This window comes from Vespa mandarinia, chromosome 9, assembly GCF_050613455.1.
Source record: "Vespa mandarinia isolate Hongniang chromosome 9, ASM5061345v1, whole genome shotgun sequence".
Lineage (NCBI taxonomy): Eukaryota > Metazoa > Arthropoda > Insecta > Hymenoptera > Vespidae > Vespa > Vespa mandarinia.
Window position 1 is genome coordinate 9,006,348 of NC_140818.1, and position 17,287 is coordinate 9,023,634.

Sequence of the window (17,287 nt, forward strand, 5' to 3'; positions counted from 1 at the left end):
ACAGCGGTATGTAATAATTAATATTTTTGCGACATATCAATACTTTGCTTAAAATGATATTAATTAATATGTATGATTGGAAATTAATGTGATATTGTAAAGATAATCAACTTATTTTAATAAACGATCAATATTAATAATTGACGTATACTCGATCGACCAATCGTACCCTCCAAAATTAATCCATACATATAATACTCACTTAGTAATAATCGTTAATATCCATCTTATATTAACTAATTATTATAAAATAGTTTGAGCTTGAATCTAGTTTTTTTCATAAAATATTAATTGTTCTACTTCTACGAAAAACGAGTAAAAAAAAGACAAAGTTCGAGTAAAAAAATAACAAAGACTTGAATTTGCGTAAGAAAGGTCAAACCAACCACGTTCTTAAGTTATTTTTCGTTTTTCCTTGATGTGAACAAAATAGCAGATTATTATATAATTAAAAAAAATATTTTTAATAAAAATTAATCAATATATTTTCTGCCTCGTTCTCGTAAAAATTGACGCAATCTCTGTTTGTTAATCCATCTGTATCAACGATTTGATCGAAGTAATCGATGAACTTTCGTTTGGCCAATCATAATATCATCTACGTAAATTCATCATACTCCTAACAATCCGGAAATCGAGAGGAAATAAATCCTTGAATAAAAATATGGAAAGTATGTATTAAACAAGAGAAACAGAGAGAGAGAGAGAGAGAGAGAGAGAGAGAGAGAGAAAGAGTAGAGCCCTACCCTTCCGTCAGAAGCAAACAGACAATTTCGTCAAATATAAGGCGAAAAAAGTAAAAGCATGCCCCGTTCGTTGTTTCTGATCCCTTCCACTCGTTTTACCCCTTCTTCGTCTTGTCTGCTGGCGATGGTTCAAAGGGGTAAATGTAGGTGCGACAAAGAAATTCAGATGAAGGTCACTTTGCCAATAAGAAGAGCAGAGGAGAAGAGGAGGGACAGAGGTTGGTAGCTGCACGAACGAGGAAGCTTGAAGAAGGCTGAAGGGTCGAAAGCTCTAGGTGTGAGTTTTCGAGGCTACCCTTGTTCCTTCAATTCCTTCCTTTCTCTACTCTCTCATCTTTTGCATCATCGGATCAGGAACTAACTTTCATTCGTGTGATATATTCCATGACCTGACACGCCCCGTTTAGGATTCGTACTGATTGCAAATTATCTCCTCTTCTCAGATACTCTATATTGGAGAAACTCGATCGAGACACGGTATGATTGAACAATGAACAAGGAACTCATCATTTACATAAGAGTGCATCTTCTAATGCCTTTCGCAAAATCTCTTGATCCGAAATTTGATTTAAGCTTCTTGATTAATTGTATGAATGCATATGTTCATGGATATACAGACCGATTTTAATAGGGTATTAAAAGTGAATAAAGATTTCACAGATCAAGACTGCCAACAAGAAAATCTTGATGAATAGGACGATCTACGAAGTCTTTGTTTCTTGAACATGTAGACAATTTTAGTTATTAAATTATCTTAAAGTAGACGGTCAAAGATATTTCCAATTTTAATCGCACAATACCTTATCCATACTCTTCCATTTTTCCTCCCATTTCACATATACTGTATAGATAGAGATACGAATTACTATAATTATCAATAATCAAATTTTTTTCTTCGGACTTTATATTCTCCTATTTCAATCGGCCTGTAACGGAACTAGTCGTCTATCCTAACATTAATATATGTAGGTACAAAGACATTCATAGACAAGCTAGCCATCTAAAAGTCTATGCAAAAATTCATCGAGAAGGACGAGAGGCAAGAAAAAATCATGTGGAAGGGGTTGGGACGAAAGGAAAGAATGATGGAATATCGTTTTGTAGAAGGGACGTAGGAGAAAGGACGAAGATTAACGAGACGGGGACGAGAAAGAGGGAAGAAGCTGGAGTATGAGAGATAGATAGATAGAGAGAGAGAGAGAGAGAGAGAGAGAGAGAGAGAGAAACGTGCGAGAAAGGGGAAAAGCCGAGATACGGGGAGAGATCAATACGGGGTCGCTAGGCAACGAGCCTCCGGCGATCTCGGTCCGGGTAGACAGGGTGCCGCCACCGAGGTAACACACACATACACATACACATACGTGCCACCCACTTTTCCTCAACCTCGATGCTGCCACGACGCCCGCGGCAGTTCTATCTCACTCACTCTCTCTCTTTCTCTCTCTGTCTCTCTCTCTGTCTCTCTCTCTCTCTCTCTCTCATCTCATGGACGTTGTATGTATACGTCGCCTCGCCTTCGAAATCTCTCCCGCACCTGCCTTTGCCCTCTTGATATCCCCTTGCAATATTTACGATAACGATTTGCATAGGAATTCACGCTTTACCTGAAAAAGCAAGGTGATCATTGTTTCGATGAATCGAACGCGATCGTGAGTCGAATCGTTACAATATTTAATATTTAATTTGATAGGTTTCATGGATATGGAATATAGATGAATTTTAATTTCAACATGATGTATTCCTTTGATAAATGTCGTATTTTGCATGAAATATCATTTTGATGAAAATTTAATCCACAAGTCGAGTTTTAGTCATTATAGTGAATAGAATATCAAGCTTAATTATGATCAATTTATGTTTATTGAGATTGATATCAAAAGAATCTCTTTCTTCTTCTCTTCTCTTCTCTTCTCTTCTTTTCCTCTCTCTTCTCTTGTATAAAGATAAACCCCTACGTTTCCTTCAAATTTTATATCCTTTCGATAGTTTATGAGAACCAACGAGTGATCACGTTAGTGATTTTTCACAGTAAAAGTCTTTAGCGCAGATCGACCGTCCTACAAAGATTTACGATATGGGAGAAAGGAAAAAGTATAGTCCTAGAGGTGAGAACTAATAGAAAAGGACGAATTCGGTGGATGAAATTGAATCGAGCTTTTTCCTTTTGAGCCATCAATCGAACGTCCATCGCTTTTCTTAACCGAGAGTAACTTCGGATTTTGTGAATTGGAACGACTGAAAGATTTCAGTATCGATTGTAGGTTTTAACATATAATTCGTGGATAGCACTGTGACGTCGACCGATCGAACAAAGCTTCGTTTTGTTCCTATGTGAATTGTGAGTCGAGTTCGATGAGTTCTCCACATATCGGGGATAAGTTAAGCCCGTGTGTGAGTTTATTCGTCGAACGGGCACGGCTGGATTTAGTTGGATGCAGCTTGCATGAAAATGTTGAGTTTATACGATGGAAAGCAGTTCGATTCGCGCGCTCGATTCGTCTCCTTCGAACGATAGCTTTGATGTTGCAACGAGAGCTCGAATATCCTCTTTCGAATGTAGAGAAAGAGATGAGGAGAAGGATAGAGATATCGTCTCACCAATGCATTACTTTTTGCGATATTTTCATCGGAAGCTGCCCGTGCGTATTGAAAAATACGAATTTCCTCCAATATTTTCCAATCGTCATATTCGATATTTCCGAGAAGCATTATGTACTAGCAATAATCGTGAAACCCATACTTCTTCGGAAATGTACTATTTTTTATAATGAATAAATGAATAAATAAAAAAATGGTATAGAAGAATATAAGTAGTTGTTCTTAAGAAGGTAGTGAGAAAAGAAAGGCACGATGTTTCGATCGAAGGACGTCAAGTGTGAAGCAGCAAAGGCTATTTTTAATTGTCGATAAAATCCATATTGTCGCTTCGGGTACACCCTTACGCGTGAATTCTCTTCGTCGTTAGAGCCGGTCAACGTTACGTCTACGTGATTGTGCATGAATGAAGTGTAAACAAAATTGAAGGCTTTTTTCAAGGCCTTCAATCCTCTTCTTTTTGTTTTGTTTCTCTCTCTCTCTCTCTCTCTCTCTCTCTCTCTCTCTCTCTCTCTCTCTCTCTCTCTCTTTCTTTCTTTTTTACTCTCTACACACACGCGCGCGCACTTATTAAAAAGATAGAAAGAGAGAGAGAGAAAGAGAGAGAGGGTGTATTATAGAAGCCTAGTGATCCCCTTTTCCGTTTTCATTAATGCGATAATTGGCATAGCATGGCAACGCCTCTGAGAATCCAATGCTCTGATGAAAGTTCCGTCGGGAGCCATACGGCGATTACAAAGTTCGTCGAATGTCCAGTCGTCGAAAGTACACCCCTCCTTTCTGCTGTCTTATAAACTGGACAGATGTAAGTATTTCTCTCAGATATTTCATCCTTCGTCTTCGGGATGAACCATATCTAAAGCATCATATGAATCATATCTATAATTCTAATAATGTTCTTTGCGTTTTAACGAGATCACTTACGTAAGGTACATTTTCGTATAAAATTTTTGGCAAGGATTCGTCTAATTTCATAGTCCTCATATTGAAACGAGCCCCGTCGAGAAATAATCCATAAACATAAACCCCATCGTCAGGAGGTATATCGAATATCGTTTCTTTTAATGGTTCGAAATCGTATATTAACAAATCTATAGGAATCTTGTATTTTCTCGAATAATTTTGTCGAGCACCGGTAAGAAAAGCTTGGGTGAAGTAAAATCCAGAGATCCAGAATGTTATAGGAGCACCTTCCTCGTACCAAGTCTGTTAGTCGAATAGATGAAACAAATCGTAAATCGTTTTAAGTAAGTACATATGTAAGATAGAATGCAGATGATCACCTGAAGGAAATTCAATCTTTTTAAGAAATCGAGAATATAACTGCCAAGTGGTTTCAATGAGGGATAAGAATTTCTCATCCATGTTTCCGGTATCTTTCCTATCATTATCGACGTATATACCTCTTCAAGATCCGGGTTCATGATCAGAAGACCTAAGGTCAATTTCACGATACCATGAAAGAGTCATCGAAGCGCGAAACCGATTCATCGTATACCTTTAATCGCTTTCTGAACGTTCACGACACTGCTCCTAATCGTTTGCAACAGCTTGTTGAATCTTCCCATTTCTTGAACCAATACCGTATTCATGCTTTCTTCATACAATGTAGGATATTTTTCCAGTGCATCCGTCAGATTAAAGTCGTTAGGTAGCTTTGTCAAAATGTCGTTGGCGACAGCGAAAACAATATCGTCTGGCAATTTTTCTGTATCTACTTCAGTTTCTGCTGTATCCTTCACGTAAAAAACATATAACATTTATTAACGTCAACTCAACGATTACAACATCGACATTGTTTCTAAGATCTATTAATACTTAATTTTACCTTACTCCTTAATTTCTTTATCTAACGCACGCAATGAAAAAAGTATAATTAATACGTTTCATGTTTCATTTTGCTTATTATACGTAACTTACCTTTACTTCTTCCGATTCCTGTAGCAACACATCAAGGAAAAATTATAATGAATTCTAAACTACGATAAAACTTTTACGTTCGATTTCTTTATTATGCGTTATACCTGTGTAGTTAGGAGCGATGTAAACATCACATATGTTTCCTGTTGATCCTTTATAATGTCCGCATTCTCGTTCATACCGAAAATACTAGGGGCGGTTGTCATAGGAAGCGATTTAATGTATTCCAGAAATTCTTCGTGCTTGTCAACTTGCGGGACATAATAAATACCAGTTTCATCAAAGGAATAATTTTCTATCGTTACCGATTCCTCGCAATAATATTTCTGTAAAATCGTTGTTAACGTTCTCCTATCCCATTCGTCGGTTACACGTCCACCATAATTACATTCGCCTTGAAAATAAAAAATAATCATATATCCTCCGATCATACTTGAAAGCAACTCGTTTGAATCGTTATCTTTCGATACCTGTCAAATATTTCAGTGCAGTGAATTGAACGTCTTCGTATTGATCCAAAAAAATTTTCAATTGCAGGGCACTAATTCTAAGATCGGTCTCATTAAATTCATATTGATTGTTCCAACCGATCGGACCGAATTTTCTTCGTTCCTGTATAATCGCATGGAAGAAGCATAAGCAAAATAAAAGTTTTTTAAAATTTTCGATTTGCTTCGACGATTCGAAAAATTCTTCTTCGGATATGGGATCCTTGAATGCATTCAATTAAAAAATCATATTTTAATATCAATACAATATTGTCGCATCTACTGTGAAAAATATATTTTAATTTCGACGTTACTTGTAAATAAGACCTAGTGATATTAGCACGCAATCCTTTAGGAGGTTCATTGGTCATCTTAACTCCGTCTTGAAGTATGCTAACCGGAAAGTGATCAACTGGATAACTAGTCAGCCATAATCGAAAATCCGGATGCACAGTTTCGATAGTGAAATTATCGCAAATCTAAAAAGATCTTCATGCTGATTTCGTATTTCGAAAAAATATACATGAATGAGATGAAAACGAGTAGGACGTGTTTACCTTTTCCAGAAGTGGCATGAAACTTTTAGCAAGGTGACAATTTTGTAGAACAACCCAAGTACCATTTTTCGTACCCTCGTCGATGAGTTCTGTAGCGATAACACCTTGTCCTTGGCCGAGGGATAAGGAAAAAAGCCTATTAGTTCCAAAGCCCTGATCATCAGCGAATTTCAATAAAATGGCCATAGGATCGGCACCAGGTGTAAGGACGAATATAAGGGGTATACAAGAATGTGAATCCGCGTAAGCAGCTATCAAATCGAATGGTGGCGGCTCGATAAATTCTCGTCCTAATTTTTCTACAAGGAAAAAAAAAAAAAAAAGGAAAAGTAAACAATATTTCATCACGAAAGATCCAAATACTTTTATATTTTTTTAATTAAATTCTCAAGTTACCTTCCACGAAATTTTGTACAGCAGGCACAACTTTGTCAGGTCGTATACACCGTAACACCAGCATTCTTTCGAACATGGAGAGTTTATCGTAAGGTATAGGAAAAATTAATTTTTCAGGTTCTTTATCATCAAATATGGACTTCCAAGCGTCGATGTTCTCGACGAAAACGTCTTTGATTTTCTGTCAATATAAAAACTAGCAGATATGCATACGTATACCTTTAGAATAAATTTACGAATTGATAATAGACGAGTCGTTATTGATTCGAACGAACAAAAAAGAAAGAAATGAATGAATAAGTAAAAAATAAAAATTAGTTCCGAAATTTGTGCCATTTCTTAGTCGGAAGGATAAAAACGTATGCTCTTACCAGAAAACCCGTAACTTCGCTCAGACGACACAATTCATCCCAGGACTTTGTTGGAAGCCATTTGGTAGGATTTTCGAAAGGGTTTTCAAGACCAACACCGCCTGTTAGCAAAAACATCCATTGTGCCATCGATATCTCTCCTTTCTTGTTCAATAGATTTACCACCAAAAGTAGAGAGAAGAGAAGCTTATCTTTCTCAAACAACGACCGGCATATGTTCACATAGAGTGAACGAGTGAAAAATTTGGTGAGATCTTGCAATCGTTGCTGTATATCTTCAACTACTGGAGTATTTTCGATAGTATGTTTAAAGAGATTGACGAACCAAACCAAAGAATATTGATACATCGGATCGATATTTGCCAAGACCGCTGCGAATGTCAACGTTTTCTGTCGTTAGTTTCACGATCTGAGAACAAATCGAACAAAAGCCTTACCGATTGTAAAAAAGAGAACGGTACTATAAACGGCAATGGACGTGTATTGCAATCTTGCTTCGTCGATGGACTTTTCGGTGACTTCGGCGACCGCTTGTTTAGCTTGAATCTCGTCGGCAAGAATTTTCGAAGAACTGAGGATATGAATCGCTGTTTCATCTTCGAGAATATTCTCCTCGGACGCGGATAATACTTCCAATATCTTGTCTTCTATTTCCTTTAGCATTCTACAATTATTAATAATGATTTTTCATATTATTTACGAAATAATATTGTCTTTCCATTTGTCATACTTTTTATTGGCTGCACCCTGAATAATCAATTGATTCTTTTCTGACTCCAAATCTGGCCTCTCTTTTGCAACGACAATACCCAATAGTTGATCTTCCAGTCCAATTGGAGTAATCATAAAATTCAATAAAGTAACTTTTACTATTACTTCAGGCAGATAATGTGGGTTGCGTAATTTCGTGGTGATGTAAAATCTGTATGAAAAAATGTATGAACAACTTGTATCTAATATATCGAAAAACTTAATAAACCAACGCGATGGAAGAATGAAATTTAATGATCGAATTACACGGATTTCTATCCAAAAGTTTTATTGCTAAAGAATATCGTAAATTCGCAGATAGCTGCACGAACGTACCGGAATTTATCGGAATACTCGATAATGGAGTCCCCGAGTTTAATGCAAATCTCACCGCCAGATTTAAAAGTCTGCTTCAATAAAAGAGGTTCCAGAGCGGCATCCAATTCTTCGCCAATGTTCTCCAGTAACACAGGTTGACCGAACTGTATGGCGTTCTCAAGAACTCTCATATAATCCGATTGATCCAATTTAATAACATTAATATTAGATGCCTTCTCCATATTCTTCACCCACTTGTTCGCTTGACTCTGAGGATCGATCATGAGAGGCCATCGTCGAGCGTTCGTTACGATTATTGCATTATCGATCGAAAAGAGATCACTTGGAAGACCAAAAATATTCCATGATCTGATCAGGACAGGATCGCCAAGGACTTGAGTCAATTGATAGTCTTCCGTGCAAATCACATGGAGATCTATACAAATTTGTACCCAGTTTTCAATTTGTTTCTGTCGGTATTGCGTCGTAAAAACACCCAAGTAGGCTACAATACCGGATCCAATAAGAATGTCACCGGTTAATGAATAGTAACGTTCTCCCAAGGCCTTAGCAGTGTCAGACCATCTTGTATATTCTCCTCCTAAACCACCGATCAATTCTTTTGCTCTTCTGAGTTTTTCTTCGCAGTCGAGAACTTCATCGGTCATGGCTTTGTATTCGGCCTCTCTTTGAGCCAAAAGCTTTTCCAGGTTGGTCAGTCTTTCTTGCACCTCTTGCAATTGACTCCTCTTAATGTTCAATTGTTTCATAGCAACCGCATAGTCACCTTCCGCTTGAGCCAACGCTTCCTTTTTAGGCGCGACGACTTTAGCGACCTTGTCATATTCGGACAAGGCGATAACCCATCTACAGAGACCCTCGCAAGCCGTAGAAACGTGTCTAACCCTTTCAGGATCGAAATCCGGATTTGTTAAAATAGTCGTACGTATCTTCGTCATTATTTTCTCAGGGACATTGTCTTTGTCATAAAGTAAAAGCGATTCTAGAAATTTCATATCCCCTAAAATTCGAAGAGAGGCCTTCCAATAATCTTCTACGATTCCTTCTGGCGTATGAACTCTATCTGGCTTGATGTCCTATAATATATCCTTTTTCTTATTCAATATCGCGTATTAAAGTACTACTCGATAAAAGGAAAGAAAAGAAAAAAAAAAAATATATATATATATATATTGCGGATGACCTTTAATATGCAAACGGCCTCCATGACTAGCCTTACACCGGCCGGAGGACGTTTCATAGATTTAACGATCTGAATATCCTGAGAAGTGAGGGTGTTCAGAGCGGCATTCGCTGCATTTAATATCGGCATAACTTCTTGCAAATCGGCATCGCATTCCGCACGTATCGCATCTGCTTCTCCAGCAACCACCTGCGTTATTTGAAACAACAGACGTGAACGAAAAATCGCATTAGGACGGATGACAAAAAACATTTATGCGTAAACAAAGGCAATATCTAGCATAAAAATATGTTCAATATGAATTTACCAAAGCAGCTTGTTCGTCTACTTTGACGATTTGTTCCATCGCGCTAACTTCTTCGCTCTCATTTTGCACGTCGCGAAACATCGCTTCGACATCTTTCGCAGCAACTATTAATTTCGGTTGCAAAGCTACCAATATCTCTTGCATCTTTTCTACCTGCTTATGTGTACTGTCTAATTTTCCAAGGCCCGCTTCATATCTTCTTTTACTTTCGAAAATTTCTCTCCTTTTCTTCCCTAGAAGATCTTTGAACGTGTTAATTAATTCGAGGTACGAGGTCGGCGTGACGTAATTATATCTCCTGGCCTTCCTTAAAAATTCCTTCGAGAGTTCCTGCGTTGACGTATGAAAGAATTGACACATTTCGATGCAAGCGTCGCGTTCTTCGACCGGCATTTCTATATCCCTTAAAAATTTGGTAGCCACCGCGAGAAGTGCATCCTCCGGCCAAGGTTGAAACCAATCGATCGTACAACAGTTGACTAAAGCAGGAAATTTACGAATTCTTATACGAAAGTTGTCACCGATCGGTGACATCGTCACAACCACATGCAAATGTTCACGAACTGTCTGTACAAAGAAGTTGAAGAGAGCTACGGGACTGCCATCGGTTTGTACCGATTTGTCCCTTTGCCTATCGATTTGTCGCATATTCTCACATATCTCCGATTTCTCGTCGAGAGCAAAAAGATTCGGAACTTCACCGGAATTTAACAAGTTGCTCACATCCTCCAAGAAAATTTCCTCTTTAATCTGTGTGTCCATAAAGAGAAATGCGGTATGCAGATCGCTCGCAGCACTTCTCTTCAAAATAGTCTTCAAGTCCTCGTGCCATTCGTGAAGGCCATACTGTTGAGACATTTCTACTTGAAAGAGGTCATAATCCGAAATGTGAACGGCTAGCCTTGTTAACGATTGCCGACCGGAACCACCGACGCCAATGAGCATTGCATGACTTCGGGGCTGCATCATTACTCGGCAAATCTTTGAAAGATGTTCTATCGCAAATCTGAAAAGAAAGAAAATCATCATACGTAGAGATAATACGTGACGCTTACGTAATGTAGAAAGATTTCGAACCTAAAGAGAACCAGATTCATGGGTGTCCTTGATAACTCGTTATATTCTGTTAGATAATCATCTACTATAAAAGCAAGTTTATCCCAGTCATCCACCTCTACGTATAATTTTTTATCAGCCATTGGATCTTGAAAATCGCAATAAACTAAATTCCGTAGTTGCAATTCCGTTATCTGATAATCCATAAAGGAAAAATAAATTAGAAATGTGAAAACAATTTAAATATTAGATATTTTACTTCAGTTTCAGATCCTTCAAGCAGATCATTGAAAAGGTGTTCCATTTTATCGTCCATATAATCTCTCACTGTTTTCTTTATTTCTTCGACCAACCATCGAATGTCCATGTCGTCCACAAGACGATCTCCGTAAACGCGAAGGACTTCGTGAACCCACAAACGTTTCATTCCAGCCTGCGATTACGTCGTCGTGTGATTAGAAAGTATAAAATAAATCATTGAGATTCGTTGTCACTTACGAGGGTAGAAATCGACTCGGGAGTGGAAAGCAAGATGCCTTGAATGACTCTTGAAAAATCACGCAAATTGAACAGATAATGAGATTTGGCAGGTATAGGTAAAAGATATTGTCTAGTCTTTTTGTAAATATTCAATGTAGCATTAACGATATAATCGACGCAAGGATCGAAAAGAGGTGAAAAATCTTGGCCTTTCAAATGCCAGGACATTATTTTACTGAAGATCATCACCATGACCTCGTCATCGAACTCGGATATGCCTAATGTAACAAAGTGCCTCTTGAATCTCGGCGTAACATCGAGACCGGTCGCCGGTGGTCCCATAGCGCAAATTAATTGAATATCCATCAGCTTGATCGGTACAACTTCCTGCAAATCATACCAGGTCGAATGATCCAATAATTGTCGAAGCAATTCGATGGGTGGTTGAGCACCATATTCTTCCTTTTGCGGCATAGAAATGTCATCGACGAAAACGACGCAGTAAGAACCGGGTGTGGCCCCGTACACGCCTTTCTTCCTTCTATCTAATTTACTCATAATAATATCTTGCGTCTGATTGGCCGTCGTTTGTGCCGAGAATATTGCAAAGAGCGGCTTGAATATCTCAGAATTATTTCTCTTCAGAAGAAAATCCATAATGTACACCGACTTTCCTGTACCAGTCGGGCCAACCAGAAGCACAGGTTTATGGTGACATATTAAATATCGGAAAATATGAAAATATCGTATTGTCTCGACAGTCGAGACAATTATTTGATTCACCGGTATATCTTGTGGTATTGGTGGAACATCTTGCAAATCATCCAGCCAAGGTTTCCACTTTCCTTTACCCTCTTTTACAAATTTATAATCGTAAACCAATCCGATTATTGGCATAGCAGAGACATAGGGCTTTTTTAAATCAGGAATTTCATCGGTTATAGAAAATCGTTCTCTGACGTCAATTGCAAATTCGGTAGCTAAAAGCGCTCTAAAGAGTATATTGAACCATTCTCGATAATTTACCATCAGCGTTCCGCCCATCGCCCAGATACAAGAAAATAAGAAGCAACCCTACGATAGGACAGACGATACGATGAAGTAATATTCTTCCTATCTTCATGATCAACGTGGCTCAATGTGCGCCAATATGAATAAGAAAAGATTACCTCCACCTGAGCTCTAACATCCAAATCCGATAACGTACGAATATAATTTTCATCGTAAAAATCGTCCATGAAACAATCAAAAAAATGCATAACCGATCTCGTGAGATTAGCGTCTGGCATAGTGATCATTTCCTAATTACGAAAAAGAAATCGGGTACAGAGAATCGATCGGGTACAAGAATGAAAATCTGTTGATACATTATCTACCTTAGCTCCGCAACGACGTATTAAATGTAAAAGAGGTGGACAGAATCTCATATACATTTGCTCCAAGTGATTTTTAACGTGTTCATTGATCGAAGGAGGAAGCGTGTTTAGCCAAGAAGTTAATAGCGGTCTCCAGCCAAGACTTATCGGTTCCATATATATCATACCACATCTCGATACAGTAGCCGGAGAGGCAACCTGAGAAATAATGAGAATTAACAGATTTTAATATTAAAGATATTTAATGTAAAAGCGTCGAATAGATGTTGTCATCTTGAGTACCTCCAAATCCATGGGTTCAAAAATCAAATTCGTCGTGGGCGCCAACTGGATAATTTCTCCCGAAGTGAGACAGAGCTTTTTGTTATCGTCCAGTACGGTATTCATATTTTCGATCCACAAGGCGTCTACGGGTCCGTCAAATACCAACCACTTTCTGTTCTCGTTAGTAGAAACCGCAAATGCCCTATAACTAACAGCGAGCACTCCATCGCTCCACTCGTGAGAGGCAGGGTCAAACTGACCATAGAGTTGACCCATCGTGATAGCCTTAGGATTGATGACGGTAATCTCCACTCGATGCTCATCCATCAGTCCACGATCCTCGAGCAAACCCAGGCAATCGGCCAACATCCTGTAAGCGGTAGTCTTTCCACCAAAGGGTAAACCAACTACCATGAACCCATGTCGAACGATCATCATCTCGTAGATCTGTTGTATTTTCCCGAGAAATAAATCCGTACATTGAATATTTGCTGCCTGACAGGCGTCTCTAGTGCACTGGTTGATATGCGTGTAATCTGGAGTAGGTAGCACAATGCCAGGGAATAGATCCGAAGCTATTCCTTCGAAAAGTGGAAGATCGTGAACGAGGAACTTTGGCAGATTAACGTCCAAGATACTCCTCAATATTAATATATCTTCTGATTCCTCGGGATATCGCAATTTTAAATTTCCAGCAGCAATTAGAACTGACTTAACGGCTCTCATACCGTAATCGTAATGATGTTGACTACTAAGTTGCTCGGAACAAAGCTTGTAAGCTGTAACGATCTTAACCGCGAGAGGTCTTCCATTATAGAAACCATAAGAATAGAGAGTATTCTCGGCTATGAGCGCGTAATCGGGTACCATCATGGCAACCGGTCGGAAGAGAGCTTTCAAGTTATCCGGTAATTCCGATCTTCCAGCGTACCCAGGATTCATCGTGATGAAGATAGCACAGGTAGGATCTATAAAGATCTCCGTTCCCTCGAAAATAATCTTTTCGGCTCCGGCATTGACAGCACGTTGTATCGTTAAGATTTGTTGTGCAACGACCGAAAGTACTTCGAGATCGATGCGATTGAACTCGTCGAAGCAAGACCAAGCACCGCAAGAAGCAATACCTTTGAAGAATTTACCAAGTGCTAAATAATCGAGACCCTCCGAACAATTGAAGACAACGCACTGCTTGGCCATTGCCTTTGCTAGATCCTTTGTGGTTTCAGTTTTTCCCGTTCCTGCTGGTCCCTCGGGCGCGCCACCCAAATGAAGGCTCAAAGCACCAAACAGTGTACGATAACATCGATCGGTCAATGGTGTTATCACTAATCTCGATGTGTTTCCGAGATATTCGTAACCATATGCTATATACGAATTTATCATATAAGCCCACATGTTTTCGTCCTAATTGAAGAGAATTTTCAACATATATATCGATATATATGTTATGCGTTATACATACATGCATGCGTATATGCATAAATGCATACATACATACATGTATGTGTGTGTGTGTGTGTGTGTTTTTTTTTATATATATATATGTCGATCTAAATAAGCATATTCGGATATTCATCGACATCCTATTTACCAGCCAATAATAACGAAGTTGACAAAGCCACCTAAAATCACTGTTTTTCGTTACTTCCTCCTGACAGAGACTTTCGAGCACGTCCTTCCCATGAACATCCATTGTAACCAAAGCTTCTAATATTTAAGAAATATCGATAAGTATCAAAAAACGATAAAATTTTCATAAAAATCAAAAATATTATTGTGCATTAAATATCGAATCCATTTGATTACCTAATGAAATACGATTCTGCTTCGGTAGCTTCCCTCTTATTATCGATATGATGTCATTTAATTCTGTTTGACTTTGATTGAAATAATCAAGTAGACCGTCAACGCCACGTAACATCCCTTCTTCGATTTGTTGAGTCCAATACATTTGTCCAACACAGAGAATGGTTTGTCCAGGCCAATCTAAAACCCATGCCACTCTTTCCTTTATGAAATAAGCATCTAGCGCATCTTTTACGACTTGCCGTATGCTTTGTCGCATTAATCTTTCCAGTTCGATCAACCATTTCTCGACTTGGCCTCTTGCTGCTGTAGTTGATATCGTATTTATTAAAAGTACCTCTTCGTCTTGGGATGATATCATTGCTAGTACATCGAGTTCTTCGTTAAACTTTAACTTGGCTATTCCTTCGAAACACTTCTTCAAATGTGGCTGAACTCTATATCATATTATCAATATATTTCAGCGTTATATGACAAATATCCGATCGTGTAAGCGAAAATACTTACCTCATAGGGTCTTTGGTCTCCGAAAGTATTTCTAATAACTCGTCATTCGACAAGAAGAAAAAACGGGGAAAGAATAATCTTTTCTTCTCTAAATAATCATTAAGACCTTTCTGAATTAATTCGAGGAAGGCAAAACTCTTCTTCAACCTTTCCAACATTTTATCTATTTCAATGACGGTTAATACGCGAGGATCGGCTTCTACAGTTTTCATTATATCACGCCACGTTTTGTCAACTGCTGAAAATTTTCGGCCTTCCTCCGGCATTTGCTGCTGAATATCGGGAGATGAGAAGATCGGTTCTAAATACATCCAGATGGATTGAACTTTCAACCACTGATCCAAAATATCTTCTAATAAATGTAGCTTGTGTAACCATTTCCTGTTAGAAATAGAGAAAATTATGAAATTATACACGTCTCCTTTCATCGCGTGTGATTTTATTGAAACTTTATAAAAACAATAGATAAAAGATCGAACGTACAGAATTCGTGGCTCAAAAGGTTTGATTTGAGGCGAATTTCTAATAGTAATCGCTTTCATGATATGATCATCGAGTAACAATTGTATCTCGTCAACACTTGCAAGCACATACGTGCCAGTGTCCTTATAAGGATTGATAGTAAAAGCCAAATCTAACCATTCTTTTTCCATCTTATCCATAGCCCTCTCTAAATTGTTCTCCTTGGTGGCACCCTCGGATATGTCTTCAAACAGATCAATATATCTGTCCAAATGCATATCAAGTATTTTTTCAAGTGTTAGATCGGCATCAAATTTTATAGGAATATCGATAATATTCGAAATTTGAATCCAATGACGGGCCTTTAATCCAGGATTACCGAGTGTCAAGATTACAGGAATACGATCTTTAAAATCTTCTATTCTTTCGAGTACCGTAGCGGCTAAATTTCTAGATTCAGGCTCTAGAAAACTTTTTTCCAGCTTATAAATCGATCTATAAGCTTGGTCAACTTCGTCGTTAATAATTTCTGGTTCGTAACTACCGATCATGGATTTTATCCATTGGTCGTATTTGATAAGGTATTCGCAAGTAGTATCGAAGAGTCTCTTAAAAGGTGCTAATCGATCAGCAATTTTTTTACGAAGCGGATATTGAGTTATCTCCCAATCAAAGGATGTCTCTTCCTCGTTGAATTTGTCGATCTTTTCCATAGCGGCGATCAACTTATTCTCCAAGGTCTGAGCCTTCTTTTGATATCGAAACACCTCATCGATGTCTCCCCAATATTGTACGTCTTCCACCTGTTCGGCATAAGCTTCCAATTCTTCTTTAAATTTTTGATATCTAACTGTTCGAAAGGATATAACGAAAATTGCATTAAAAATTAACGCGAATCCTCTCCTTTTATTACGAGTTTTACAAGAAAAACGTGACTATCCTGTATTAAGTACGAGTTTAGAAAATGAAGATTATCATGAAAACTTGAAAGAAAATTAAAAGCGCACCTTTAAGAGCGTCTTGAAATTCTTTAATCTTATTCTCAACCATCGATCGATTATCCTCTAGAATCTCGGGAATCTTATGATACCATTGGAAGGCAGTGTTATTCCTATTTATTTCTTCTTTCGTCAATAAGTGATAGTTCGAAAGAAGAAGAATGTGATCCATTATTGTCTGCAGTTTATCTTCTAAATTCGTCAGCGTGATATCTTCGATTTTTCTTACATAAGCAATTAACTCCATTAAAATGGAAGTGTTTGCTGGTTGACTCAAAATATTATCCGTTATTGTCTTATATTCTTCTATAATGCTAAATTCTAAATATTAGAACCTTTCCAATCGATATTTTTTAAAACATATATTATACATAAAATGAAGGACATACTTTTCCCCGATAGTCTGATATATAGTAACTAAATGATTAATTAGTGCGTCTTTGAAATCATTAACTTCATTAACTAAAAATTCGATGAATGTCTTGAAAGAGATTTCAAAAAATTCTTCGAATATGGTCTTTTCTATTTCTAACGGTATATTTATTGCAAGTTTGTGATAGAATTCAATCTTCTCTTCGTAATTTTTTAAAGTATTCATTTGATCTGCCAGAAAAAGATTTACAGCTTCCTTTTCTTGATCGTCGTAAAGATGCATATACCTGCGATATCGAAAGATTAGAAGATCT

At 37.8% G+C, this 17,287-nt stretch overlaps 1 protein-coding gene across 1 annotated transcript; it reads right to left on the bottom strand.

Annotated features, from left to right (window-relative positions):
• Positions 1-3,990: 3,990 nt before the first annotated feature.
• On the bottom strand, positions 3,991-17,199 carry Dhc36C (Dynein heavy chain at 36C). Its single transcript, XM_085659155.1, has 29 exons — positions 16,991-17,199; positions 16,611-16,915; positions 15,625-16,453; positions 15,142-15,522; positions 14,635-15,071; positions 14,420-14,535; positions 12,847-14,232; positions 12,565-12,762; positions 12,358-12,489; positions 11,207-12,262; positions 10,968-11,141; positions 10,730-10,902; positions 9,653-10,658; positions 9,346-9,534; positions 8,160-9,238; positions 7,804-7,995; positions 7,511-7,737; positions 7,074-7,444; positions 6,703-6,883; positions 6,307-6,605; positions 6,064-6,228; positions 5,732-5,972; positions 5,366-5,655; positions 5,262-5,279; positions 5,170-5,190; positions 4,840-5,077; positions 4,625-4,776; positions 4,266-4,547; positions 3,991-4,197 (listed from the first exon to the last, which is right to left on the bottom strand). Exons 1-29 carry the CDS (start codon positions 17,197-17,199, stop codon positions 3,991-3,993), a joined length of 10,554 nt encoding a protein of 3,517 aa, XP_085515281.1.
• Between the last annotated feature and the right edge of the window lie 88 nt (positions 17,200-17,287).

Excerpts from the sequence above, each read along its gene's own strand:
- Dhc36C (XM_085659155.1), bottom strand. The coding sequence starts at position 17,199 with ATGAATACTTTAAAAAATTACGAAGAGAAGATTGAATTCTATCACAAA. Across the intron at positions 10,903-10,967 it reads TTGAAGGATCTGAAACTGAA|ATAACGGAATTGCAACTACG; the intron begins GTAAAATATCTA and ends ATGGATTATCAG. Across the intron at positions 4,777-4,839 it reads CGTTCAGAAAGCGATTAAAG|GTCTTCTGATCATGAACCCG; the intron begins GTATACGATGAA and ends AATTGACCTTAG.